The 27,293-nt window shown below is 34.8% G+C and overlaps 4 protein-coding genes across 4 annotated transcripts; 3 read left to right on the plus strand and 1 right to left on the minus strand.

The window, feature by feature from the left end:
* The first annotated feature begins 1,961 nt into the window (after nucleotides 1-1,961).
* On the plus strand, nucleotides 1,962-9,611 carry LOC113783000 (pentatricopeptide repeat-containing protein At2g21090-like). The gene is made up of 10 exons (XM_027329000.1): nucleotides 1,962-2,617; nucleotides 2,717-2,773; nucleotides 3,624-3,764; nucleotides 3,859-3,957; nucleotides 4,152-4,224; nucleotides 4,848-4,933; nucleotides 5,840-5,923; nucleotides 6,246-6,305; nucleotides 6,793-6,974; nucleotides 7,789-9,611. The coding sequence occupies exons 1-10, from the start codon at nucleotides 2,507-2,509 to the stop codon at nucleotides 9,581-9,583; spliced, it is 2,688 nt and encodes an 895-aa protein (XP_027184801.1). The 5' UTR covers nucleotides 1,962-2,506; the 3' UTR covers nucleotides 9,584-9,611.
* A 4,359-nt stretch (nucleotides 9,612-13,970) lies between these two features.
* Nucleotides 13,971-15,614, plus strand: LOC113782051 (pre-mRNA-splicing factor CWC22 homolog). Its single transcript, XM_027327962.1, has one exon. The coding sequence runs from the start codon at nucleotides 13,971-13,973 to the stop codon at nucleotides 15,612-15,614; it is 1,644 nt and encodes a 547-aa protein (XP_027183763.1).
* A 6,389-nt stretch (nucleotides 15,615-22,003) lies between these two features.
* On the plus strand, nucleotides 22,004-23,433 carry LOC113782954 (CRIB domain-containing protein RIC4-like). Its single transcript, XM_027328938.1, has 3 exons — nucleotides 22,004-22,476; nucleotides 22,616-22,768; nucleotides 22,933-23,433. The coding sequence occupies exons 1-3, from the start codon at nucleotides 22,347-22,349 to the stop codon at nucleotides 23,169-23,171; spliced, it is 522 nt and encodes a 173-aa protein (XP_027184739.1). The 5' UTR covers nucleotides 22,004-22,346; the 3' UTR covers nucleotides 23,172-23,433.
* A 470-nt stretch (nucleotides 23,434-23,903) lies between these two features.
* Nucleotides 23,904-24,746, minus strand: LOC113782952 (putative gamma-glutamylcyclotransferase At3g02910). The gene has a single exon (XM_027328937.1). It carries the CDS (start codon nucleotides 24,649-24,651, stop codon nucleotides 24,094-24,096), a length of 558 nt encoding a protein of 185 aa, XP_027184738.1. The 5' UTR covers nucleotides 24,652-24,746; the 3' UTR covers nucleotides 23,904-24,093.
* Nucleotides 24,747-27,293: the final 2,547 nt, after the last annotated feature.

The raw sequence follows: 27,293 nt of genomic DNA on the forward strand, positions 1-27,293 counted from the left end.
ATCAAGTACTAAAATATCAACACATCATCAAATTATTATTCATTGTAATTTTACAATTGAAACTTATAAAAACAATCAAATAAAAATTATTTGAATACAATTCAACATGATGAAATAAATATAACTAAAGTAGTCAAGTTTTCACTTTTGGCACAAATACAATCACTAATTCATTATTGTGCTTGTTTTAAGAAAAAAATGTTATTGTATTAAGTGTAATTAAGGATTTAGTATAAATGTATTAGTAAATTTAGTATAACCAATAATAATTTGTATTAGTACACATATATAATTATTAGTATAATTAATAATATCAATTATATTATATATACTAATAGACATTATATAATACATATAACTAATAATATCATTATCATAAGTTTGTAATTAATTAAATTATATAGTATATATAATTATATACATATATATTTTATATATTTATTTTTTTAAAGCGGGTGGCGGGGCGGGGGACTCCCTCGCCCCATTTCTAAGCAACCCCGCGGGGGTGGGTGATTGCGGTCACCATGCCCCATTGCCATCCCTACTCATAATAGATCCTCCACCAACAAGCGAATGCTCTACTTTCAATGCATGGGTTAGTCCCAAATGCATACAAAGGTTATTTAGGGTCCGTTTGTTTCGGGTGAAAATGTTTTCCAGGAAAATATTTTCCTAATTTCCCGTGTTTGGTTACACAAAAGTTACTGAAAACATTTTCCTATGTAAAATATTTTCACTCATCTTATGGAAAACAACTTCCGTTCCAAACTTACTGAAGTTGTTTTCCGAAATGCATGCATCCCGCCTGTAGTATGTTCCAAACTTACTGAAAACATCTTGTAGTATGTTTTTTTTTTTTTTAGTGTAAAAAGGAGCATTCGAACCCAAGACCTCTTCCTTACACTCCCTCTCCCGTACCACCCAACCCAACCAACCCAACCCTCCCCCTAGTATATTCAAAATAAAAAAAAAATCTCATCCTGCTCATCCTATGCTAGTAATTAATTATGTATAATAGGGACATTCTTTTCTAGAGAAACTTTCAGCAGTGAGAGTGCAAGATATATGTCACAATAAGCATTGCATGTGATTGATATTTGACACTAAATGGCCAGCAATTTGTTTATTGCTTAAGGAGATATTTTTTATTCATATATACATTTCTCCAAGATTTTTTAAAGTTAAACAATGAGATAAATTTTCTTATTTTGCATGGGAAGAAGTATGTAGTTATAATGTGTAGAAAGTAAAGATAGAGATAAAAGTGAAAATATTTCAAAAGTTAAACAAACACCAGAAAAATGAAGTAAGAAAATATTTTCAATAAGCTAACCAAACACCTGAAAATGATGAAAGGGAAATGATTTTCATGGAAAATTACTTCCACGGAAAATATTTTCCCAAGGAAAACATTTTACTTCCAACCAAACAGACCCTTAATTAGATACAATTAGGACAAACGACTAAAGGTGTGTTTGTTTGTTCAAAAAAAATCTTAATAATTTACATGGATTGCATTTAAAAAAACTAGTTTTTTCAAATAATACAACTTAAAATGCACTACAAATATACCTAATAAACACTAGAGCTACAAGCACAAACAATGTAGGAAGAGAGGAGAGCAACGGGAAGGAAGGAGTAGGAAAAGTAGGAGTGGAGAAATAAGGAGGGAGGAAGCAAGGAGAAGGATGAGAGAGAAGAGAGATAGGGAGAGAAAGAGAGAGAAGGGAGAGAAAGAAAGGAAAAATAATGGAGGCGTTGGCGATGGCGCTCGTGAACTTGTCGCCAGCAGCGGAAGTAGAGATGGTAGGAGTAGCGGTGATAGCAACGAAGAAAAAGAAGAGGAAAAAAGAAGAAAAGAAAACAAAAGAAATAAAACATTTCAAGTTCTCCACAAAAACTCTACTCCATACAATTTTCCTACAAGTGTTACAGTATGTTAACACGAAACGCCTAAAAAACTCACCATCCAAACCAGCCACCACTCTCAACCTTTTCTGCAAAAATTGCACTTATAGCTCTCCAATTCCTCTTTTACCCCTCACGCGGACCATTATTGTAATTTGCGAGTGGCCGCCGGCCTCTCCAATTTTCAACTCCTTCCGAAACTTTTACTAAACTATTCTTTTGTTTGTTACCCGTACTTTTTAATCCTTTTAAGAAGCAAAAACTAGCACAAGATTTATGAATTAAAAAGAAAAAGCTGGTTAATAAATAAACATGAGCTCTCATATTCAAGCCAGGCTTAGGGGAGATCTTGCTGGATGCCAGAGTTCCCAGGGTCTCCTCTCCTCCTTCTCCTTCTTAGTGCTGGTTTAGATCTTATGAAGATTCCTCGTGGATCCCATTTCCCTTCTTGATTGTTATTAATATTTAACTCCTTTTATCGCTTCGACAAAAGGGACCCCAAAAGAGCAAGCAGACCGTCCTTTTTCCTCCTCATTAGTCACAGCAGGACTTGGAATCCCAGATTCTCAGCTTCTGAATCCTACCCTCTTCAAGAAAGATGAAAAAAGTCATGGGTTTGTTATCAAACACCCGAAAAAGAATTCAATTTGTTTGTCTTCCATTGCTCTTCATTGTGCTCTTTGTTTTATTCGCTCCAATTTCTGCTCAGGTAAGTGTAAATACATACTTTTACAGGTCGGCAGAGTAGATTGCTTGCTTAATTACTGTATTGTTTTGTGTAATGATGTTATTACTTGTCTGGATTTAGGAATCTGAAAGAGAGGAGGCAACACGGGCTATTCGAGATCTAGGCCGGAAAAGTAAAGTGAGTATATGTACTGGTCTTATATCTATGCTTCTGGGTTTCAATGATTCGTGGAGAATTGCCTTCTTGAATAGTTCTTGTGCTTTAGTTGATTTAGTTATACAGATGGACAGGAAAAAAAAGGTAAATGGAAATTGAAATTCACAAAGAGAATGAACTAAATTGAAGGGAGAAAGGAAAAATTTTCTTGTAGGGGTTCATAAAACTGAAGCTTTGACCCTCCTTTTCCTATATTTTTGTGTGTCAGCAGCTAAACTGTGCCATTGTTAACACCATGAGATCACAAGTAGGATTAGAGATGTGCACGTTTTGAAAGGAAGAGAGGAACTTTGTTATTAGCTCTGCTGCCTGGTGTTTGCAACAAACTTAACCATTTCAGATCGTACAATGATTTATCTGCCCACTACTCATGGAGGAAAAAAAGAAGATTGGGAATTTTCTTGCTTCTCTGTGCCATCCTTTACTCCTATTGTATTTCCATGTCATTGATTCAGCAAACTGCAGCTTTAGGTATATCTGGGCTGTTAGTGTTGTAAAACTGAGAGTTATCAGAGGTGTTTGTACAGGTTTCTATGTGACTATTTACCATGGATTCATTGCCTAGAATGGGAGCAAGGTGATTAAGTTTGAAATTGGTTTTTTTGTTTGTTTGTTTGTTTATTTACTTGTTTTACGTGTTAGGAGATATAATGTGTCAGGAGAGAGCGTTAATGCATTATCGATATTAAATGGTGGGATTGTGATTACAGGTTTCTAAGGAGTTCAATCAGCAAATCATATTTATCTTCAGTGTTCTTTTTGTTTCACTTAAAAAACAGACCTTGATGGTTTTTTAAAACTTTGTTGACAGATTTTTGTGGACAAACTCAAGACTGGTATTACAAGGGATGGGTACAATTCTGGTTCTGTTGGTCTTGGTGTTGAATTGGAATCCGGTCTTGGGATTTTTGATGCATTTTTTGCAAGTTTTTCCATGATTCTTGTCAGTGAGGTTAGTGATTTCACTTAACAAACTTCATTCTTTCTTGTTTTTCCTTAACGGCAATTCTCTTTGCCCTTACAATTTTTTATTAACTTCTCACTAGATTGGAGATGAGACTTTTATAATAGCAGCTCTAATGGCGATGCGTCATCCCAAGTCCATTGTTTTATCTGGTGCACTAAGTGCCTTGTTTGTGATGACAGTAAGTTTGCTTATTTACCCTTTCAGTCATTACCTCTGCCGTGTGTTCATTTCATCCTACATTCTAGGTTCTCATTATGTTGCATTTAGTGCTGCAAAAAGTCACCTTGATGGCGTCTTGGTTAAGTGCAATGTTCAGTAGTTTATTTACTTTTGAGTGAATAATGAGATTGGATGTTTTATGCCCATGGTTAGGTACTTTCGACTGGACTTGGTAGGATTGTGCCAAACTTGATATCAAGGAAGCATACAAACAGTGCAGCCACAGGTTTGTAGTTTTCTGCTTTTGATTGTGTTGCTATGTCAACTGGAATTTTATATTTTCCCTTTCTGGGTGTATAATTCATTTTGCATGACAAATTTTCATTCGACTTCTTTGACATATGCATTCAATATTATTGGAAACATTAGATTGCATGGAAAGGATGAAGCTTTAAACTGTTCTACAGTTCTATTGTAAATTTAATTTCTAGCTTGGTCGAATTACAAGATATTGATGCAAATATTCTAGTGGATCTATCATATTACTTTTCATTATTCTAGGACCATTTTTTGATGTTAGTTTTTCTACTTGAACTCTTTTTTTGATATATCTGGCACAATGATTGTTAAGAGGAATTTGGCAATGATTCGATGACTTGGTAGGATATCGTTCTCTTGTTTCTTTGACTTTGCAATGGCACTTTTCCTTTTTAACTGCCATTTGGTTGTTCAATCTTTATACTGTATTTCATGCAGTTACATGTCTATTCGTGATAAAAGCGATAAATCAGAATGTTAGAAACCTCAAGACCTGATCATTTTGTTGTTGGGATGCTTGTCTTCTTTTCTTCTTTAATGTGAAGTTAGTAACCTAGTTTTGAATTTGAATTTTCAATGTTTGCATTTCAGTTCTTTATGCATTTTTTGGGCTGCGGTTACTCTATATTGCTTGGAGGTCGGGTTCAAAATCTTCACAGAAGAAGGAATTTGAGGAAGTATGTTTTTCTGATCATTGACTGCATATCTGATTGTGTTCTTTTCCACTTTGGACCAATATTCTCTGCATCTCTTTTTTTAAATTTTATTTTAAGATCCATGCAACACTCAAATCAGCCTGCCGATTGTTGATTAGTTAAACCGTTTTGGTCAGTTTAAAGTTTTGTTAGACATTGTTGAAATTATAAGATCTTCTGCTTTCATTAGGTTCATTGGATTCTCAAAATCCATGAGATTTTTAGTTCATCTTGCCAACAGATTCAGGGTAAATTTGCTCAAAATTGCCCCCTTTTGTTTCACTTGCTTATTTATTCTCTGCCAAAGTAAACTCACCGTCATACTTGAAAACTAGTTATTCAAGATGACAGTAAGTTAGCAAAGCCAATGTTTCAGCATTAATTGATCTATTTGGAGATTGAACTGAATAGAAGAATTAATGTTTTGCTGTTGAGTTACCTACTTTTGTGGTGACAAAAAAAAAGTTATCTACTTTTGCCGTGTCTAGATTGAAGTATGAGTAGGATTCCCCTTTTGATTCATGGAATTTGATCTGGAACACGATGGTTGTCTGCATGCCTCAGTAGTAAAGCAATCACCTGAGTTAGCAGAAGATTGCTTTATTACTGCTGCTAATGGTTTGTTCTATGGTGAACAATATTATCTGTCCAGTGTTTAGTCTGTGTTTAAATGACCCAATAGCCTTGTTGTCTTGATATGAAAGATCAGTTCTTTGAGCTGAATTACATGCTATGTCCCCTCCCACTGTTGAGGGAAATAACAATGAAGAGGAAAAGTGGAAATCAAACATTATTCTACCATGACTTTGATATTCCAGTTGCGTCATTAATTTTCTGTTGTTCCCTTGTAAATATCAACATGACTTTTGACAACCTAAAATATGTCAGGTGGAAGAGAAACTCGAATCTGGACAAGGCAAGACAGCAGTCCGGCGATTCTTTTCTAGATTCTGTACACCAATATTTTTGGAGGTTTGTCTTTGATCTAGCTTCTGATGTACTGAAGTGGATTCTATCTCGGCAGTTCAAAGTGAATATATGATTCAGATGAGTATTGCTTTGTTTAAGACTCTTTTCTTTGAAATTTTCTAAAATGTTTTTCTTTAAAGAGAAAAAAAACTAATATATCAAGCAACTGAGGATACTTGGATTACTTGCAAAAAGAAAAATGGAAAAGAATTGTAATGAATTTGGATTCCAGTCTCTGGAGTAGTTCTTTGCTTTGAATTAGGTTTCATCATTCTTACAACATAGTATTTTTTTAAATAACTGCTTCCCTGCTGTTTTTGCGCAGTCATTTATTTTGACCTTCTTGGCTGAATGGGGAGACCGCAGTCAGATAGCAACAATTGCTGTAAGATTTCTTCATTGTAATGCTGTTTTGGCCTATCAAGGAATTGAATTTGCTGCCATGTTGTATTTTTAACTCATTATGATTTTTGGTGAAAGCTGACCAGATAATTAATTCTTCATCATTAGATAAAATACCGAACAATCAGTTACACAGAGGCCAGTACCTTATATAATATGCAATTGAAATAACGTTTGTGTTTGTTGTCACATATTCACATGCTTCTAATTGTTGCTTGCTTGAGGTGCATCTGTGACTTAGTTTGCTGTAATATGTTGATTGTGTGCCATGGTCTTCCTGCGTTTGTGATTGTGTCTGGTTTGTGGAAGCTCATCATCTCCCTGCATGCCTGTTTCTTGAGCTGATGGTATTTTGAGCTCTTTTCCATTTCTAAATTACGCTAAGCTTCATGAAGGGAACAGCATCTAAGCTAGCTGTAATGTTAAATCATGATGCTTGGTGATGAAAAGATCTCTTTTGGTTGCTGCAGCTGGCCACACACAAAAATGCATTTGGGGTTGCTACAGGGGCTACCGTAGGACACACAATTTGTACATCGCTGGCAGTGATCGGGGGAAGCATGCTGGCTTCCAGGATCTCTCAGCGCTCAGTTGCAACAGTTGGTGGATTGCTGTTCCTTGGTTTTTCCCTGTCTTCATATTTCTATCCTCCGCTATGACCGCACGATTTTGTAGATTAACTCAACTCTTTAGGAGCATTGAACTCACAAATAGCTTTGACAATCTATTTCTATTACAGTACCGGCAAAGTCTAGTGCCTCTAGTTTTAAAATGTAATCATTGTTGTATACATATCAGCACACGCAACTATGTTCATATTTTTCTTCATTCTTGATATTGCGCAGCAACATTTTATCCAAATGTGAAAAGAACCTCTTATCAACATCTTGTGATGTCTGTTTCTTCAAGTTTTAGTTGGCTTAAATTTAGTCGGCTAGTCTAGAGGTTTCTTGGTTTCCTTCCTGCTTTGGATCTAATGTTAAGCAACATTATTGGTTTCTGTTTCTATGCAAGCAAAAGGTTAATAAATCATAAGATCAAGCAAGAAACGATTATGAAGTGCAGAAAGGCATTTCCAAACTCCCAAGGGGGCATTTTCAATAATGTTCGTTTGTAGGCGGGACTGTTGATCTTCTTCATTGAACTCACGCATCGTGCATTGAGCCCAGGATGGTCTCCGACATTTTCTAATCGAGGGGTGATTATTCACCTTTCATAAAAAACCTCGCCTTGATATAGGTCTCCTGGGTCCGTCCTCGTGTATTCCTAGAAGATTTTATAGAGCAGTAGCAACTACCGATTTTTGCCATTTGCAGACCAAATATTGCAAAATCTAGTACTTGTATAATGAGATGGAAAAATCATGCAGCCAGTGGCTGCTGTGTGTGTTTGAAAAAGAATCTCAACGCAGCCTCCAATTGCCCCTTAAGGAAGTGTATTAGTATTACAAATCCAACGCTGCTAAGTCTTCACCAATGTCATCAAAGTTGCAGCTACTCTACCCAACAATGCCTTCAATTACCCCGGGCTGATCTTGTTCATGCTAAAGCAATGAAGAATGGTACTTCCCAGTACTTGAATGTGGGTAATACAATCATGGATCTTTATGTGAAAAATCACTACTTGCGCAATGCCCAGAAGCTGTTTGATGAAATTCTTCAAAGGGATGTTCGATCTTGGACCATTTTAATATCGGGGTTTTCTCGATTTGGCAATTACAGAACTGGGTTGGATTACTTTGGCAAGATGATTAGCGAAGGCATTGTTGCTCCAAATCGGTTCACCTTGTCTTCGGTTTTGAAGTGCTGTTCTGGTGTTTCTAATGGGTTTTGGCTGGGAAAGGCCATTCATGGGTTGATAATAATTAATGGAATGAATTTAGATGTTGCCTTGGCGAATGCTATTCTTGACCTTTATGTGAAATGTGGAGCTTTTGATTATGCGGAAAGGTTCTTTGAGACTATGGATAATAAGGATAACTTTTCTTGGAATATAATGATGGCCTCTAGCTTAAGTAAAGGAGACATGGGCAAGTGTCTAGATTATTTCAAGAAGTTACCCGATAAAGTAGTCTCCAGTTGGAACACAGTAATTGATGGATTTTTGCAGCATGGGTATGAGGGAGTTGCATTGGAGCTGCTTTATGAGATGGTTAACTCTGGACATGCTTTTGACAAATATACTTTCTCCATATCACTGGCACTGTTGGCTTCTCTGAAAAATGTGGAACTAGGGAGGCAAGTTCATGGTCAACTTTTGAGGGTCGGAATCAGCGGAGATGCATTTGCTAAGACTTCACTTGTTGATATGTATTGTAAATGTGGGCAGATGGGGAAAGCTAAGCTAATTGTTCAAACTTCGCATCAAGATGTTATGAAAAGTCAATTTCTAACAATTTCTTCTCATGATCATAGAGCACTATCGATTTTGTGGAGTACAGTGCTTGCGGGTTATGTTAAATATGGGATGCTAATAGAGGCTTTGCAGAGTTTAAGATTCATGGTTCATGAAAAAATTTCTGTCAACATGGTAACTTTAACAAGCATTGTTACTGCTTCAGCCGATGCTGGACTTCTGGAGGTTGGTCAGCAAATCCATTCCCGTATTCTGAAATCTGGACATAAACCAGATGTTTTCTTCAGTTCGTCAATGGTTGACATGTATGCAAAGTGTGGAAAGTTAGATGATGCGTGGTCATTTTTCATTCAAGCTGAAACTCGCAATGTTGTGCTCTGGACTACTATGATATTTGCTTATGCAGTCCATGGGTATGGAGAAAAGGCTGTTCAGCTTTTTGACTTAATGAGAAATGACGGTATAACACCAAATGAAGTGACGTTTGTTGGAGTTCTAACTGGTTGTAGTCATGCGGGTTTGATACAAGAAGGCTGCAAGTATTTTAGAATGATGAAAGAAGTTTATGGTATCAAGCCTGCAGATGAACACTTCACTTCTATGGTGGATCTTTATGGTCGAGCTGGCAAGCTGAATGAGATCAAGGATTTTATTTTTAAGAATGACATCTCTCACATTGGTACAGTTTGGAATGCATTTTTATCGGCTTGCCATCTCCACAAGAATGTTGAGATGGCAAAATGGGTTCACGATAAACTGCTTGAACTTCAGCCCTCTGAACCTGGTCCTTATGTTCTCTTGTCAAATACATGTTCAGACAATTACATGTGGGACAAGGCATCTGCATTAAGGGGTTTGATGCAGAAGAGGGAAATTGAGAAACTCCCTGGTCAATCTTGGATTTAAGTAAAGAATGAACAGCACAGTTTTCCATTAGCAAGAATTATGTGCCAGGAGAAATCAAGATTAAGTTTTATTTGACAAGCACGTTGACGATTGTAAGCACATTGTGAATATAGCAAATGACCAGCTGCTGCTATTTGCAGAAGAAGAAGAGCAAGGAAGGTATGTTGTTTTGTTTTTGCACGCCCGCAATGGTTGACTCCTAAAGACCTTGTTGCAGTGCATCTCCTCCAAGCCAATGCAAAATATCAGATCCTTAAGTATGTCAGCTAGTAACAAAACCATTCATGACGGGGACACAGCATTGTTTGCTCTGAAATTTGATGCATTATCTGGAAACCAGTCACTGATGGCTTGTTCGGGCACCTCGTGCAAGGACAAGAGACTTCACAAGTGTCTCAGTTGAGATGTCAAAGTCAAAATGTATATGTTTAGGTATTGCTTCCGTAAAATAAACTGTATATGTTTAGGTATTCTTTGTTATGTGAGTGTCACAGATGGAAAGTAAAAAGGGGGAGCCATCACTCTTTTTTACAGATGGACACAAAAGATGCAGCGTAAGCTAATAAATACCATTCCATGAGCTTTTTTGCGTGCATTCCTTCTATGTTGCAGTTCTTTTGTCAAAACTGTCAGCCTTCTAGCTTCTGTCATTGAGGACTGAGAGCACGCATACAACCTAAGGTTGTATTGGACAACTTTACTAGGTCCTTGGGCATTTCAGCCTGAAACATTCGGGTTTGTGTTTTTCTGTCAAATTCCTGGGAGTTGGGAGATGAAACAATTAAACTTGGTTGGTTGGGGTGCATCAAATGATTGCAGCTAGGAGGTTATGGACGAGTCTTGCTGTAACATGCACTGAAACTTTGGCTGCTTTACTAACGCATGCCCCTAAATGATTTGTACAGGAAGCTGCTCTGGCTAACAAATGGATCAGGCCATGCACACTGATAAAGTTTGGCTTCTCAATTTGCTGGACTTTGCATTTGATACATAAATCAGCTAGGGCTGGTCACTGGTTACCGAGTAAGCATATTTAGCCAGGTTCCATCGGCAAGGTTTGATCCAAAGTCCAAACAGCTACAACTTGGTTATCCTTTGACACCCCTAATAACTGTGTACAGCAATTGGACTGGTTTTCCATCTTCCTGGGTCCTGGACGAAGAGGTGGATGTTAAATTGGTTGGACTTCAAATTGAATCCGGGCCCTGATGTGATCCTCATTCTAGACTTCACCGGATGCCGTAGTATGTTGTTCCCCTTGTCCGCTTGAGGAAATACTATCTGAATCTTGTGGGGCTGATAATTGATTCAACCGAATTCACTAATTTGCTCTCTTGCGAGAGAATGAGGATCGGAGGTTTTTGCTCTAACCTTGAAATTATCAGGAAAAGAAAAAAAAAGAATTTCGTTATTAAATATTTCGAGTAGCTAATCTATGCAGACTTTCTTAGCAGATTCAGCTTATGTTAAAGAAATTCCCTCCCTAAAAGAAGAAGATTGAATTGCCTCTTCTTAATTAAATACCTTCTGCAAATGATCATGTGTAGTTTGATTAGTTGCTGTTCGGATTTATTTTCTTCTAAGGGAACAAATTCCGTCCCTTGGTGAGCTTATGGACGTATTGACATATTTGCCCATGTCAAAATTGGTAATTTGGTGTTTCATTTTTTTTGGTATTTTTTCTAAAGGGAAAATCGTTCAAAACATCCATAACATTTTGCAAAATAACTTTTTTCGTCCCTCACTTTTAAAAATGTAATTTTACGTCCTTTACAAATTCATATTGGTCAAATTTGGTCCCTACTTAGGTTTCCGACTAATTTTTTTATCGGAATTCACCACGTGCCTTGCATGTGATCATATTTTAAGGGTAAAATTGTCAAATCAAATTTTATATAATTCGATTCATAATCCCTCACATTTCATATAATACATTTTTTCGTCCCTTACATTTCACAAAATGAATTTTTTCATCCTTCACATTTTTCAAAATGAATTTTTTCATCCTTTATTGATCATGTGTGTGAATAATTTTTTTTTTAAATCCATGTATATATCTATTTGATTTCACCTAAACAGTACGAATAGCATGTGAAATCAAATAGAGATATATTACATATTATTCGTTCTGCTCAAGTGAAATCAAATAGATATGTACATGGGTTTAAAAAAATTGTTAGTTTTTCACTTATATTCATTTTCTTTTACTCGAAATTTGAAAATAAAAAAGACATTTAATCCTAAATATTATCGAGTGTTTATATCGAATTAAATTTGGACAGAAAAAATAAACAAAAGAAAAGTATGACAAAAAGAAATAAGTGATTGGCATTTTCAAATTTTAAGACAATCATAAGGCAAGTAATTCAACTGTTGGTCTTAAAAGTGTCAAGTAGAAATTTCATATTTAAACTGAAATTTGTTAGTACAATTATAGAATTCGAATTATGACCCATTAATTAGATGACCTTATTATACAATTCAATAAATAAATTATTACCAAAAGAGAAATGTCACAAATATTGAATAGGTTCAAATGGTGAAATCATATAAATATATACATCGGTTTCAAACAAAATTATTAGTTTTAAACCCCTATATATATCTGTTGAATAGCATGTGTATAACTACGATTAGCATGTTTAGATGAAATCCAATAGAGATAAATTACATGTTATTCGTACTGTTCAGGTAAAATCAAATAGACATATACGTGGGTTTATAGAAAAAAAAGCTATTCATACACATGATCAATGAGAGATGGAAAAATTCATTTTGAAAAATGTGAGGGATGGAAAATTCATTTTTTGAAATGTGAGGAACAAAACAATTCATTTTGTAAAATATTAGGGACGAAAAAATTCATTTTTTGAAATGTGAGGGACTATGAATCAGATTATGTAAAAATTTGATTTGATAATTTTGCCCTTAAAAAATGATCACATGCAAGTTACGTGGTGAATTCCGGCCAAAAACTAGTCAGAAACCTAGGTAGGGATCAAATTTGATCAATGTGAATCTGTAAGGGACGTAAAATTATACTTTTAAAAGTGAGAAACAAAAAAAGTCATCTTGTAAAATGTGAAGGATATTTTGAACGATTTTCCCTTTCCTAAACTACGTGGGAAGCAAAAACTTTTCTTGTGGTAGGGTACACAATAGCTAATATCCCCATAATAACACTTGGCCAAGATGTGCTCTTGCCCGGAATTTTCTATTGAATTTTAACAAGTTTTAAAGAATGAATAATGATATCTTAGCCTGTAAGTTTAAACCTCGTACACGGTCTGATTGGTTAGAATTCTGGTGAATGTGTAAAAGAAACAAATATGGTACGAAATTTACCAATTGCGAGCATGAAAATCTTTTAAATCAAATGGTAGGAAACACATAGGAATGGTATGAGGATCAATTCTCGTCCAATAACGTTAATTTATTAACTTCATCATATAGCGTTTGAAAAACGATGAAGAGCTACCTACTGTTCATTAAATGATAAAAAACTAATTAATCAAAAAAAAAAAAACTCAAGGGTGGAATTCTTAAGCAGTTGAACAGGGATAAAAATTGTGTACGACTTGTCCAAGTTATGTTGTTGACAGAAACAACTAATCAAATTTATCTATTTTATGTACCTAGTTTTTTTTTTTTTTTTAAAACGAAGAATATATGCTTTTTTTTTTTTTTTTTTTGTCAATACAGTGGGGTATCCAGGATTCACCCGACTAATCCCCACTGCACCCCGAGACCTCGCCCCCCAAGAGCCTCGAAGCGGTAGTGAGCAAGATTCGATCACACGACCCAGGCCCCAACTGGGGTTGTCCCGAAGCCAGCCGATCTATGCCCAGGGGTCAAGAAGAATATATGCTTGATTTTGTTGAATTGCTGACTAAGCCGTTAAGGTGAACTGGGGAGCAAGGAACTTAGAGTCACCCCACTCCTAAGTTTCAGCACCTTCCTTATTCATGGGTCAATGCGGTTGGGACGCGGTTATTATATTTTTTACATTATTTGGGATATTATTACATTTATATTATTGTATTTATTCGGGGATAAAAATAATGCACAAGAATAAAATACAAATATTTAATATATATTTTGAGTAAAAAAAATTTACACATATACAAGACTGAACGGAACTGCACAAAACATAATTATACTGGGTACTTGTCTTCCCGAATCCTGTAGGGATTAGGAGAAGCCTAACCCGCAATTATATATACGATGGAAGCAACCACGTTTTCTCCAGTTTCCATATTCGTGTTCACACAATTATCTATGTTTGTCATGGTTCATCATTCAGCAGCACTGCACTTGACATTCTCGTTATTCTCTTTTCAACAAGAAGAAAGATAGGATTCAAGAAACCGCCATCAAGAGAACAAGGATGGATAATTTCATCGTATCCAATGTTGATCGTAGCAGAGAAGGTTGGACTGAAGAGGAGATGGCCTTTGATCCAAGAATTTTGGCAAGCCAGCGTCCGTTGTGGGATGCCTTGAAGAAAACCATCAACAGGCTCGTGAACAAAGTCACGGTATCCAACGTTAGGAATGTTGCAAAAGAATTGTTGTCCGAAAACTTGATATGGGGTAGAGGTTTGTTTTGCTCTGCAATTCTCAAGACCTCCATAGCATCCCATAGTTTCACACCTGTTTTCGCGGCCTTGGTTGCAGCGATCAACTCAAGATACCCTGATGTTGGGTACCTTCTGATCAAAAGAATTGTGGAACAGTTCAAGATTGGTTGCAAGCAAAACGATAAGCACCAATTAGTGCCGCTTGTGAAGCTCTTGGCTCATTTAGTCAACCAAGGAGTTGTACATGAATTGCTGGCAGTTGAGTTTCTGTTTGTTCTTTTACAAGACGCTACAGAGGATAATATAGAAGTTGCTGCTATCTTGGTTCGACAGTGCGGTTCTACAATCCTTGAATCCAATCCAAGAGGGCTCGCTGCTGTTTTCGAGAGGTTCAGAGAAATACTTCAGGATGGGGATATGGATAAGCGTGCTGAATCCTTAATTGAGAGCTTGTTTGCTATCAGAAGTTCCAGGTTTTCTAGTTACCCTGCCATGCGCCCTGAGCTGGATATTGCTGAATCGGCTGATCAAGTCATCCATGAAATCTCTCTTTGCAATGACTTGGATCCAGAGATGTACCTTGACGTGTTTCACCTTGATCCTCAGGTTCTGATGAGCGATGAAGAGAGGTATAAAATGCTCAAAGCAATTGTGCTTGGAGAAGAGGACTATGAGAAGCATGCGGATGATGGAGCAGCTAAATCCAACCAAGGTATATCTGAGGAGGATTCAAGCATTGAAGACAAGACTGAGACTGATGTTGAGAACCTTAAAAAGACCATCTTTCTCACTATGATGTCAGGTAATGATTTTGAGGATGCTGGACACAAGCTCCTTGCCATTCCATTGCGTCGAAATCAGGAGATGGTAATCTGCAAAATGCTGCTAGACTGCTGCTCCCACCAGAAGACGTACAACAGATACTTCACACTGTTGGCACAGCAACTTTGCCTGCTCAAAGAGGTATATCGTGACAATTTTGAGAACTGCTTTCTCCTGCAGTACTCCATTGTTGACAGCCTTAAGACACACAAGCTGCACAATGTTGCCAAATTTTTTGCCCATCTTCTGTCCAGTGATTCCCTGACATGGCATATATTGGGCTGCATTCGCCTCACAGAGGAGAATACTGCTGCTACTACTTCATCATCAGGGATGTTCATCAAAATCTTATTCCAGGAGTTGGCAAAGGAGCTTGGTGTTCCCTTGCTCAAGAAGAGGCTGAATGATCCAACTCTACAGGGATCGCTTGATTCAATATTCCCCAAGAATAATAATACAAGAAACTTGCGTTTCTCAATCAACTTCTTCACCTCCATTGGGATTGGAGGCCTAACAGACAACCTCAGAGAAAACTTGAGAAATATGCAAAAGCAAAATCACCAGGTCTCGTCTCATTCTGATCAGGGAACTCAGAGCTTTGGCACCGGTGGATCAAAACCATTCCAATAGACAGGGAAAACGAGGGAGGACTGGTTAAGATTAACTGAAACCTTTGTAAATAAATAGATGTGTTCAATATTTAATGGGAAAATACCGATTTTCATCCCCAAACTTTGGGCACAAGACACATTTCGTCCCTCATCTTTCGGGCTTGACACATTTGGTGTCTGAATTAACAATTTTTGACCAAATGTCATCCTCAAACGGCAATTTAGCCAACCTTTAACGGACCGTTAAGTAAATGTGGCTATTTGAAGCAAAATCAGGTGAAAAATGACGTTGTCTTCACTTTCCCTTTTTCTTTCACTTCAACAACTTCCTCTGCAAATTTCCAAGACTAAGCTCCTACTGCAAATTTCTCTGAGAGTAAACCCCTCTTCCAATTATAAATATATAATTATAATTATATAATACATATAAATATTACTTATACTAATATTTTATATAATTATAATGTATATTAGATATTAAATCTAATCATTATATAAATTTATATTCATAATAATAAATATAATTATAATTATCTAATTTATTAATATTATATACACATATATATTATAAGGGATAATTTCAGAAACCTCCCCTAAATTAGCTTATGGAAAAATGGGAAAATGGATAATTTATGGAGAAAAGTCGTAAAGAGCTGGTGTTTTATTGGAGAACTGGTTTATTTTTATTTTATCCGATAAATAAATTTGTTTATGAAAAAATGGGTACTCTGTTCTTATAATAGAAGAAAGCCATAAAGAGCTGAAGTTTTATTCGAAAACGAGTTTATTTTTATTTTATTTAATAAATAAATTTATTTATGAAAAAATGGGTACTCTGTTCTTATAATGGAGGAAAACCCTAAAGAGCTAGTCTTTTATGGAAAAGTGATGCTTTATAGAAAGTGACCGCGATTTGGTTTATGAAATTATCCAAAAAAAATTAGAATGAATTTGTTTATTTAATTAAATAATTATTATATATATATTTATATAATGCATTATATAATTATACTAATATTATTATAAAATATATAATTATAACTATATTATATATATAAATATTAATTATACTAATATATTATATGATTATAAAGTATATTATATATTAATTATAATTTTTAGTATATATTAGCATATTTATAATAATAATTATAATTATAATTATATAATATATTATTACTATACACACATATATATTATAAATATATGCACATACAATATATATTTATAAATATATATATAAAAATATATTATAGTTATTACCCTAAATATATTAGAGTTATTAGGGTATAGTTATTATAGTTATTACCCTAAATATATTATAGTTATTAGGGTATATACCCTAATAATATATTTATATATATATTTATAAATGTATATTATATGTGCATATATTTTAATATATATATGTGTATATAGTAATAATATATTATATATTTATATTTATATTTATTATGATAAATATACTAAAAATTATAATTAATATATAATATACTTTATACTCATAAAATATATTAGTATAATTATATAATGCATTATGTAAATATATATAATAATTATTTAATTAAATAAACAAATTCATTCTAAATTGTTTTTTTGGATAATTTCATAAACCAAATCGCGATCACTTTCTGTAAAGTATCGCTTTCCCATAAAAGACTAGCTCTTTAGGGCTTTCCTCCATTATAAGAACAGAGTACCCATTTTTTCATAAATAAATTTATTTATCGAATAAAATAAAAATAAACTCGTTTTCCAATAAAACTTCAGCTCTTTATGGCTTTCCTCTATTATAAGAACAGAGTACCCATTTTTTCATAAACAAATTTATTTATCAGATAAAATAAAAATAAACCAGTTCTCCAATAAAACACCAGCTCTTTATGGCTTTTCTCCATAAATTATCCATTTTCCCATTTTTCCATAAGCTAATTTAGGGGAGGTTTATGAAATTATCCCTTATAATATATATGAGTATATAATATCAATAAATTATATAATTATAATTATATTTATTATTATGAATATAAGGTTATATAATGATTAAATTTAATATCTAATATACATTATAATTATATAAAATATTAGTATAAGTAATATTTATATGTATTATATAATTATAATTATATATTTATAATTGGAGGAGGGGGTTTACTCTCGGAGAAATTTGCAGTAGGAGCTTAGTCTTGGAAATTTGCAGAGGAAATGAACACAACGTCATTTTCCACCTGATTTTGCTTCGGTTAGCCACATTTACTTAACGGTCCGTTAAATGTTGGTTAAATTGCCGTTTGAGGATGACATTTGATCAAAAATTGTTAATTCAGACACCAAATGTGTCATGCCCAAAAGATGAGGGACGAAATGTGTCTTGTGCCCAAATTTTGGAGATGAAAACCGGTATTTTCCCATATTTAATCGTTTCCCCAAAATTGCAAGTCACTGTGCTATTGGTAAAGGGTAATCAGCTGATATAGCGCTCAAATAATTAGGTAAATAGCAATGTGGGACTAAAGTTGTCACATCGATAATGTCTAGAATGTAACTTCTTTTGGACTGCTTCCAATGCCCCTATTGAGTCAATCTGCGTGGATATGAATGTTCGCTGTTTCTTTTTCTTGTTTTTGCTCCAAAGGTCTTTCCACGGAATTTGTAGTGTGCTCTTAAATATGTGGTCATCCTTTGTGAAAAAGAAATTTTAGGGACTCGGTGTTCTGTGGGAGTTGAGCTGCAGAGATTCATTTTGACCAATTGAGTTTTTTGAGTTAAAAATTGCCAATGACCAAGTTAAAAAATTGAGATATTCTAAATCTAGAGGTATCAATTGAGTTTTTTGAGTCGGGCTTTAGCAAGCTTAATTGATGGGATGTGAGGGGGAGGGGGGGAAGGGAGGAAAGAGGAAGGAGCGTTGGTAGTGGATGGTGAAAAATTTTCAAACATTTTAAAAGTATCCTCATATAATTTTAAATTTTAAAAACATTTCAAAATACATCTTGAAAAAATACGTAATACACATTTAAAGTTTAAATTATAAAAATATTCCAAAGTACACATTTAAAAATATCCTCAAAAACACCTCCAAAAAATAGGGTTATTATCACTTTATCCCCTTAAACTAGATCACTACTATCAGTTTACCCTCTAACGTTATTTTTTAGTCACTTCACCCCCATAAGTAATTCAACTCAACATTTTAAGAAATTTTGGACAAAACTACCCTTTTATTCTATAGCATTACTACATTGTTATTATTACTTTATTCCTTTGAATTATAGTGATATAATCGATTTAATTCCTAACATTATTTTCTTGAAATTTTATTTCATCGTTAAACTAACTAGTATGGTCAAATATTTTTAAATATATTTACCCTTATATAGATAATTAAAAATATAATATTTAGAATGATTATTCTTCTTTTTTTCACTTTAAGAGATCTAAAAATATAAAAATAAAGGGTTTTCTCAAATTTCTTTTTTCACACTTATTAATATTAGGAAAAGAAAAAGAGATAGGAAAGAAAGAGACAGAAAATTAGATTTTGTAAAGAAACAAAATAAAAAAAAGTCTAACATTTTCATATTAATTTAAGGTTGTTGGGATTAGCATTGAAATCTGGTAGTAAATAGCAAAGTAAAATAATTTTAAAATAATAAAAGTATTTAATTCTTTCTTATTTGTATTTTCTAAAAAAAGAATTGAGCTCTCTCTGTCTATCTCTCTTTCCCCCTCTCCCTCCCCCTCCCTATCTTTCTATTTTTTTAATATTAATAAGATTGTCAAAAAGAAAGAAATTAATATTTTGACGTTTGTCTTGATACTAAAGAGGAGAAGAGTTACTCTAAATTTTTTATTATTTTTATTATACAAAGATGATGGTACTTTCTTCTAAAGTTTTTCAACTTGTTAAGTTGGTTTAATGGTTGGATAAATTGTCTAAAAAATAACTCTATGGGGTAAATTGATAATGAGACTATAGTTTATGGCAGTAAAATAATAATAACTTTAAGGGCTAAACTTGTCTTTTTGCTTTTATGTGGTGGTGGATGGTGAAAATTTTTCAAATTTTTTATAAGTATCTTCATATAATTTTAAATTTTAAAAACATCCCAAAATACACATTTAAAAATATCCTAAAAAAATCTCCAAAAAATATCTAATCATCTACAGTAAAAATTTTTCACATACACCGCTACATTAATTTTTTTTTTAAAATACCCTCTAAAACACTTAATTTATACAGAGCGATAATAAAGCTTCTTTCTTCCCATTGTATTTGTACTTTTATGGGTCAAGTAATCGAGTTTTCGAAGCTCAATCTTGTCTCACTTCTTAAATTTTTTTTTTTTGGGGCCAAGATCATCCTAATCATCGGATGCTCTTCATGACTTACAATGAAATCAGTTCTCCTAAAATGTCACATCTTTACTATGTGTATAAAGTTTTGACGGTGAAAAAAGTTAAAAATTAGAGTTGTCCAATCAAGAGTTGTTATTCAGTTGAAGAAATAAGACTGAATTCTTATTTTTCCCTAAAATAAGGCTGAATTCTTTTGGTATAAAATCAAAATCAAACTCATGTTAGTTGATTAAAGATGCTCAAAGTAACTACAAACTTAAAAAGACCTTACACATGGGAAGAAATATATTGAACTGGTGAAACTAAATGCTAATATATGACTTCAATTTGTAACCCCAATTCATATTTCATCCTGCAAACTCCACCAAAATGGCCCCAAATAGACCCACATGGGATCTTCAGTGTCACTTTTCCTATGACAACTCAGTGCTACTTCTATATTTTATATCAATTGTCCTGTTCATTTAATTTATCATGTATTATTTATCTAAAAAATTTTGTTCTATTCTCATATGATAAGTGAGATTGACATTAAATTTGACACCGAATAGTAGCACGGATGATTCTGTGGCGGAGTTTAAACTCTAAAGCAATGGTCAAGGGCTTAATACCATATTATGGGATCAGTCTGGTCGCTGGTTGGTGAGACCTTATCTGCGTCGGGTAAATAGTTATACATCCATTTCTGAAGCTTTACTTTGAATGAAATTTGAGTCCACAAATGTTGCATCCAAAGCCTTGAAGGACAGAGGATGGTAAGAGCTAAGAATGGTACGAGGAGACACGTAATTGGCAGCCCTTTTCCATCCTGCGATCATCACCTAACAAAGATGGCCATTGATTTCCCCCAATCCGAATTTTTGGTATCACAACCATTTAACTGTACATAATAATGGTACCCGTACCACAACTTATAGCACTTGTTGCTGTGTGGGACATGGCAACTAGCAAGGTGCAATGATATTATGCGATGCGTCTTAAAAGTACAATTGCTACTATAACATTATTAAAATTTGGAATGTGGCAATAACACCAGCCAGCAAAAATGCACTAAGTAATAGCCACCGCCAAATTAAGCTCAGTGACCACCAGAGACTTGGGCTGTAGGCGAGGGTTCAAGCCTCACAGCAAAAAAAAATCTAAAGATAGTGTTATAGCACTCTTTCGGTCTAGTTGTATTTGTATATCCATTAGTTCTTAACACACAAGCCTCCTTAGGTTCCCCCTTCCCCTAGATTAGGATAGAGTAAGTTATACAATATATCGTTGCTGACAAAAAAAAAAAAAAAAAATAGCCACAGCCAAATTACATGTACATAATACACTTCTTGTTTACTGAAAAATTCTTTAATCAATTGGCTAACTCGTGCATCAGGTGGATTGTGGTGCGTGACAACTTCGAGTTAGTTGTCAATTAGATGTACTCCTGTTGGAATACACCACCAAGAGTCACGTAATCACGAATTAAAATTTGGGGTTTGAGACAGTTACTGTTAGATTCAGGTGCAGTACGATTATTGTGCTTTTTTTTTTTTCATGATTTGGTGTACAGTCACATAACTTTGCTGTATTTCTTGGCATACAATAAAAGTTACGCAAGTGTACACCAGATCATGAAATTTAACAACCTTATATGAACATATACCAAATCGTGAAGAGAGTAGAACAATCGCATCGATTGCATCCGAAACTATTCCCCTAAGATTGAAAGTGTATTCATTGCCTAGCTTGACATAGCTAGGAATGATTGTAGTCATCAGTTCGTTATCCTCCGTGTCGAATGAAACCTTCCATCAGCTACACGCCTTCAAAATCAAGAAACGTCCACATTGGAGTTCGTGTATTTTCAAATGCTAACTTGTCCTAAAAAATTTTGCTTGTAATACACTCGTTTGAGATGGAGTTAAATTTAAGATTTCATGGACTATGAGAAGACGAAACTGAAAGACAATAGAAAGCTACTGAAATGGGGAGAAACATTCGTCAAACCAGCACTATTTGGTGTCAAAGAAAAATTGGTCGCTTCTCTTCTAAGAGAGGCAGGTGACAGCAAGAGCCCACCATTGATAGCTAAATACAGAAGAAAACAGTCACAAAAGTTTTTTGAGTGTTATAGTATACATCACTACACAAACTAACATTTTCTTGTTAATGAAATATCCACCACGTTCCTTGTCATTTTCATACAACTCAAAGTAGATATTGACTTTCTATACGTAGTATCATTTTAACTTAGTGACAAAGGCTGAAGCTGTATAACACACCACCAAATTTATCTCTTCTATTTCATTTCCTCAACAACCATCCACCTTTCTCTTCCCTGCTTGGCACCCCCCCATCACTTGGCATTCTGCTTGTGCATGCATTTCTGAGTTCTCCATAGCTTGGAGATATGAGGGATCGAATAGAAAGATTTGTTCTTCTTCCCTTCTCAATGGGTTGTGTTTCTGAATCCAGCATTGCAGTTGGACCACGGTTTCCTGATAGACTAAAGAACATTAATGCATACTCAACTCCAACAAGTCTCTCTCTCCCTCTATCATAAAGCATGATGCACACACTGGAGCACCATGCCTGATGCACATAAGTTACATTTAGAAAGTGTTTTCAGCTATCACATTCGACAAAGGCTTACTCTCTTCTTTAATTTGGATTATGAAGGAACTCCAGAAGATGACAAGGAGGGAGAAGAGGAATCTGAAGATGACGAAGAGAGCTTGTCAGATGATAACTTGAAGAGCCCATCAGGCCTCCTCGCAGCTCCCAAAATCCAAAAGCTGTTCAAGAATTTTAAGAATTTGTCTCAACTATTTGGTAAGTTTTCAGCAATATCTGGATATCAATGCCAAAATCATGTCCGAATGTGATTAATGCTTAATATATATTAACAAACCAGCATTTTAAATGGCAATTATGATGTCTGAGAAAAGGAAGTTTTTTCTGATAATATTTCCATAACTCCCTATCTGGTGCTTCAGCATACAAGGATGATGAAATAGAAGAAGAAGGCACGGGCATGGAAATTGGATTACCAACAGATGTCAAACACGTCACTCACATAGGAATAGATGGTTCTGCAACTTCTATTCTGTCAAAGGGCTGGGGTAATCCAAAATCACCTGGCTTGCCTGCTCTGCCATCTGCTAATTGCCCACCATCTGCCTTTGCATTTGCCATGCCAGCACAGGCTGATAAAGCTAAAGTCAGTGGTCCATGAAAGGCAAATCAAGATGAATATGGTGCTGGCATTAGATATCAAAGGCCAACGAGGAAGCAAAAACAGGCCAAGATACATTTATGATCTACCAGACAGAACCATGAACTTGAAAAAATACCTGTTCCTTGTGTGAACTCTTCATTCTCAAAATTACTGCACTGAGATGATTTGTATGCCTAATATTGTGATTTTAGAAATCAAATGTACATTTGGCATATATGGATTGTTTGTGTATCAATAAGACTCTCTTAAATTTGGTGTAGACTCGTTACTTCAGTGAAATTATACTGCTTATTCAGTACTCAAGAAACGCGCCTCCACTGATGTTAGGATGGATGATCAGCATTCTCAGGCCGCTAGGGTCAAAATGGTTCTTCTGTTATCCCCTTTCAGATGTTATTTATCTGAAGCTTTGACTATCTATACTTCAAGTTGGTAACTAAGAAAAGAATCAAGACTGCAAAATATTGAAGATTTGGCAGCCAAAAACATAGCTTGCACAGTTATAACGTTGCCCATAGTATTGCAAGGGATTTCTGGTGTTCAATACGTCTGAATAATCCAAACAACATCAGCTATCAATCCAGTCCCAAAACAGGGAAAATGCAGTACCCAGTCCAAAAGCAGGGATTTGCTTGAAACAGTACCCATATAACAATTAGCAGTGGTTTAAACGCTACGCTGGCGTCTTCTGCGTAATGCAGCTAAAAGTAGACGAAAAGCACATCCATCTATGAGAAAGCAATTTAACCTTTGAACTAGAAAACCAAAAATAAGAAGATAATTTAGATACTAGTACAAGTAGAAATGATTGGCCTTCAACAGCCCAGATGAGAAATAAATGGGACGACTTCCTTCTTTATTCTGTTCTAGTATAAGAAAGCATCAGATAAATAATAATGTCAATCAAGATGATTTTAGACTAGGCAGAAATAAATTTCCAAACATCATCAACAAAATTAGAACCCAAAGGCCTATTAGCCCTAACTACATACTTTCCCCCCATTTCCTTGCTAAACTCCCTCAACCCCTTCTCCCCATTCTTCCTCCACAACTCCTCCCCAAAACTCCGGTGACCAAAATACCCCTCCACCGCCACCACTTGTCCATCGCCAGACACTACATCCACCGGCAGCCTCTCGTAATGACCCGTTTCAATTCCTTCCAACTCATCCAGCCGGGCCAGCCCACGATCCGACACAGCATACAGTTCGCCCGGGATCCTGTAACCGGAACCCAGATGATTAATCAGAAAAGGGATCCCGTAGGGTCCAATGACGAGCGGAAAAGACTCCTTCGTCGTGCATTCCCTGATAAAAGAAGCGTCGCCCGTGGAAATCAGGCTTTCCATGAGCCTGTGGTTGTAGAATCCACGCTTTAGCGTGCCATAAGTAAAGATGAGCCAGGTCCTGCTGGTGGTGGAGGTGTTGTTGTTGTTGTGAGGGGTTAGTAAATCTTGGCTTACAGAAATGGAAGCCATTGTTGCAGCACCACAGGGAGAGTATTGATGAGGAAGAGAACGGGTGAAGGTGCGAGGGTGAGAACTGATGATGGAGTCGAAATCGGCAGGGCGTAGAAAACGGCGCATGGGAGAAGAGATTGGAGAAGGATTAAACTAAAGGGATAATTTCAGAAACCTCCCCTGAGGTTTCTGACATTTACACTAACCTCCCCTGTGGTTTGAACAATTACACTGACCTCCCCTGAGGTTACTAATCCTTTACAAATTTAGTCCAAATGATTAAAATATTGTTTTAGAGAGTGAAATTAGAATTTTGTACCTGATTTGCCATTTATGCTACATCTCCAATGAATGACAAAGTATTACAAATTAATTAATAATTAATAAACTTTAAGGAGCGTAGTTTATAGGTAAATATGTATTACTTATTTAAAGTACCAACTCTTTACGAGTATTTTACTTTCAAACATTTACTTTATTACAAATATTTATTCTCAAATACAGATTTGTATTTACTCTCAAATATTTAATTTTTGTTAAATACAAAACCTACCAGTTTTTCTTCCATAGAAATATTAATATAACACTTTTTCAATTTTAATTATAAATATTTATGTATTTAACATAAATTAAATGATTCAGGATAAAATACTCATAAAGAGTTAATACTTTACTCATGTAATGGATGAAAATCATAAAAAATTAATACTTTATCGGCCATTTCTTTTTTAAAAAAATATTTAATTTATATTAAATAGATAACCTACTGATTTTCTTTTTGCGAGAATATTACTGTAACACTTTTTAATTTTTAATTACAAATGTTAATATATTTATCATAAATTAAATATTTGAAAATAAAATATCTGTAAAGAGTCGGTACTTTAAATAGGTTATGTGTATTTGCCTATAAACTATACTCTTTAAAGGAAGGAGTGTAGTTTATTGATTTAAGTAAGGAGTAGTTTATAGGCAAATACACATAACCTATTTAAAGTACCCGATCTTTACAAATATTTTATTTTCAAATATTTAATTTATGATAAATATATTAACGTTTGTAATTAAAAATTAAAAAGTGTTACAGTAATATTCTCGCAAAAAGAAAATCAGTAGGTTATCTATTTGATATAAATTAAATATTTTTTAAAAAAAGAAATGGCCCATAAAGTATTAATTTTTTATGATTTTCATCCATTACATGAGTAAAGTATTAGCTCTTTATGAGTATTTTATCCTGAATCATTTAATTTATGCTAAATACATAAATATTTATAACTAAAATTGAAAAAGTGTTATATTAATATTTCTACGGAAGAAAAACTGGTAGGTTTTTTATTTAACGAAAATTAAATATTTGAGAGTAAATACAAATCTGTATTTGAGAATAAATATTTGTAATAAAGTAAATGTTTGAAAGTAAAATATCCGTAAAGAGTTGGTACTTTAAATAAGTAATACGTATTTGCCTATAAACTATGCTCCTTAAGTTTATTAATTATTAATTAATTTGTAATATTTTGTCATTCATTGGACATGTAGCATAAATGGCAAATCAGGTACAAAATTCTAATTTCACTCTCTAAAACAATATTTTAATCATTTGGACTGAATTTGTAAAGGATTAGTAACCTCAGGGGAGGTCAGTGTAATTGTTCAAACCACAGGGGAGGTGAGTGTAAATGTCAGAAACCTCAGGGGAGGTTTCTGAAATTATCCCTAAACTAAATTGTATTTACTGTCAAATTCAGCTAATTATTTATTTATTTTTGATAAAAATTAATGAATTCAACCCTCCCAAATCTTGGATGAGCTTTTATCAAGTACTATTGATTTTTCCATTTGGATATTTTTTTATAGAAAACTACGCCATAATGATGTTGTTGTGCCGGTGAGATTAAAAAAAATTGATTGAAAAATATATCAAGGAATATTTCAAAAACAAAATTTTTTTTACAGCTACTTGTAGTCCTTTGTCAAGAAGTCAATTGACTTTTACTGACTAAACAAACCTAATCCCCAGAGCATGCTCCAAAAGCCGGCAACTCTTGGAGCAGCCCCAGGTAGAGCTGTTAATCGAGCCGAGTCGAGCCGAGTACTTGGCTGCCGAGCTCGACTCGAGTTTAATTCGAGCCGAGCTCTACTCGAGCTCGTTAGGAAAACGAGCTTTAAAATGTGTTCGAACTCGGCTCGTTAAATGTACATGTGGCTCGAGCTCGAGCTCGAGCTTGACTCGTTTATCACAAACGAGTCGAGCTTCACGAGCTCGAGCTCGAGCTCGTGCAAATTAATCTTAATAAAAACCTATAATTTTTAATTTTTATAATTTTGATTTCTAAAATGACAAATATGCCCTTCATTAACGAGCTCTAACGAGCTACTCGAGTATCAAACGAGCCGAGTCTCGTTAACTAAACGAGCATGTTTCGAGCTCGAGCTCGACTCGTTAACCAAAATTAACGAGCCGAGCTCGAGCCTTAACGAGTCGAGCTCTAACGAGCTTTCGAGCTACTCGATTGACTTAACAGCTCTAGCCCCAGGAGACTTATCTACCCAACAAACCCCAACCCCCTCCCCGATGTGGGACTATAACTCACTCAACCACCCTGCTACTAAGAGTGTACTAACCCCCAAGTGAAATTAAGAAATGAGCTTCGTCT

Source organism: Coffea eugenioides, chromosome 9, assembly GCF_003713205.1.
Source record: "Coffea eugenioides isolate CCC68of chromosome 9, Ceug_1.0, whole genome shotgun sequence".
Taxonomy (NCBI): domain Eukaryota; kingdom Viridiplantae; phylum Streptophyta; class Magnoliopsida; order Gentianales; family Rubiaceae; genus Coffea; species Coffea eugenioides.

Bases quoted from the DNA above. Each gene is read 5' to 3' on its own strand.
- LOC113783000 (XM_027329000.1), top strand. From the start codon at position 2,507: ATGAAAAAAGTCATGGGTTTGTTATCAAACACCCGAAAAAGAATTCAA. The intron at 5,924-6,245 runs GTTTGTCTTTGA...GTTTTTGCGCAG, and splicing joins GTACACCAATATTTTTGGAG to TCATTTATTTTGACCTTCTT. The intron at 6,306-6,792 runs GTAAGATTTCTT...TGGTTGCTGCAG, and splicing joins GTCAGATAGCAACAATTGCT to CTGGCCACACACAAAAATGC.
- LOC113782051 (XM_027327962.1), top strand. From the start codon at position 13,971: ATGGATAATTTCATCGTATCCAATGTTGATCGTAGCAGAGAAGGTTGG.
- LOC113782954 (XM_027328938.1), top strand. From the start codon at position 22,347: ATGAGGGATCGAATAGAAAGATTTGTTCTTCTTCCCTTCTCAATGGGT. The intron at 22,477-22,615 runs GTCTCTCTCTCC...TGGATTATGAAG, and splicing joins TGCATACTCAACTCCAACAA to GAACTCCAGAAGATGACAAG. The intron at 22,769-22,932 runs GTAAGTTTTCAG...CTGGTGCTTCAG, and splicing joins GAATTTGTCTCAACTATTTG to CATACAAGGATGATGAAATA.
- LOC113782952 (XM_027328937.1), bottom strand. From the start codon at position 24,651: ATGGCTTCCATTTCTGTAAGCCAAGATTTACTAACCCCTCACAACAAC.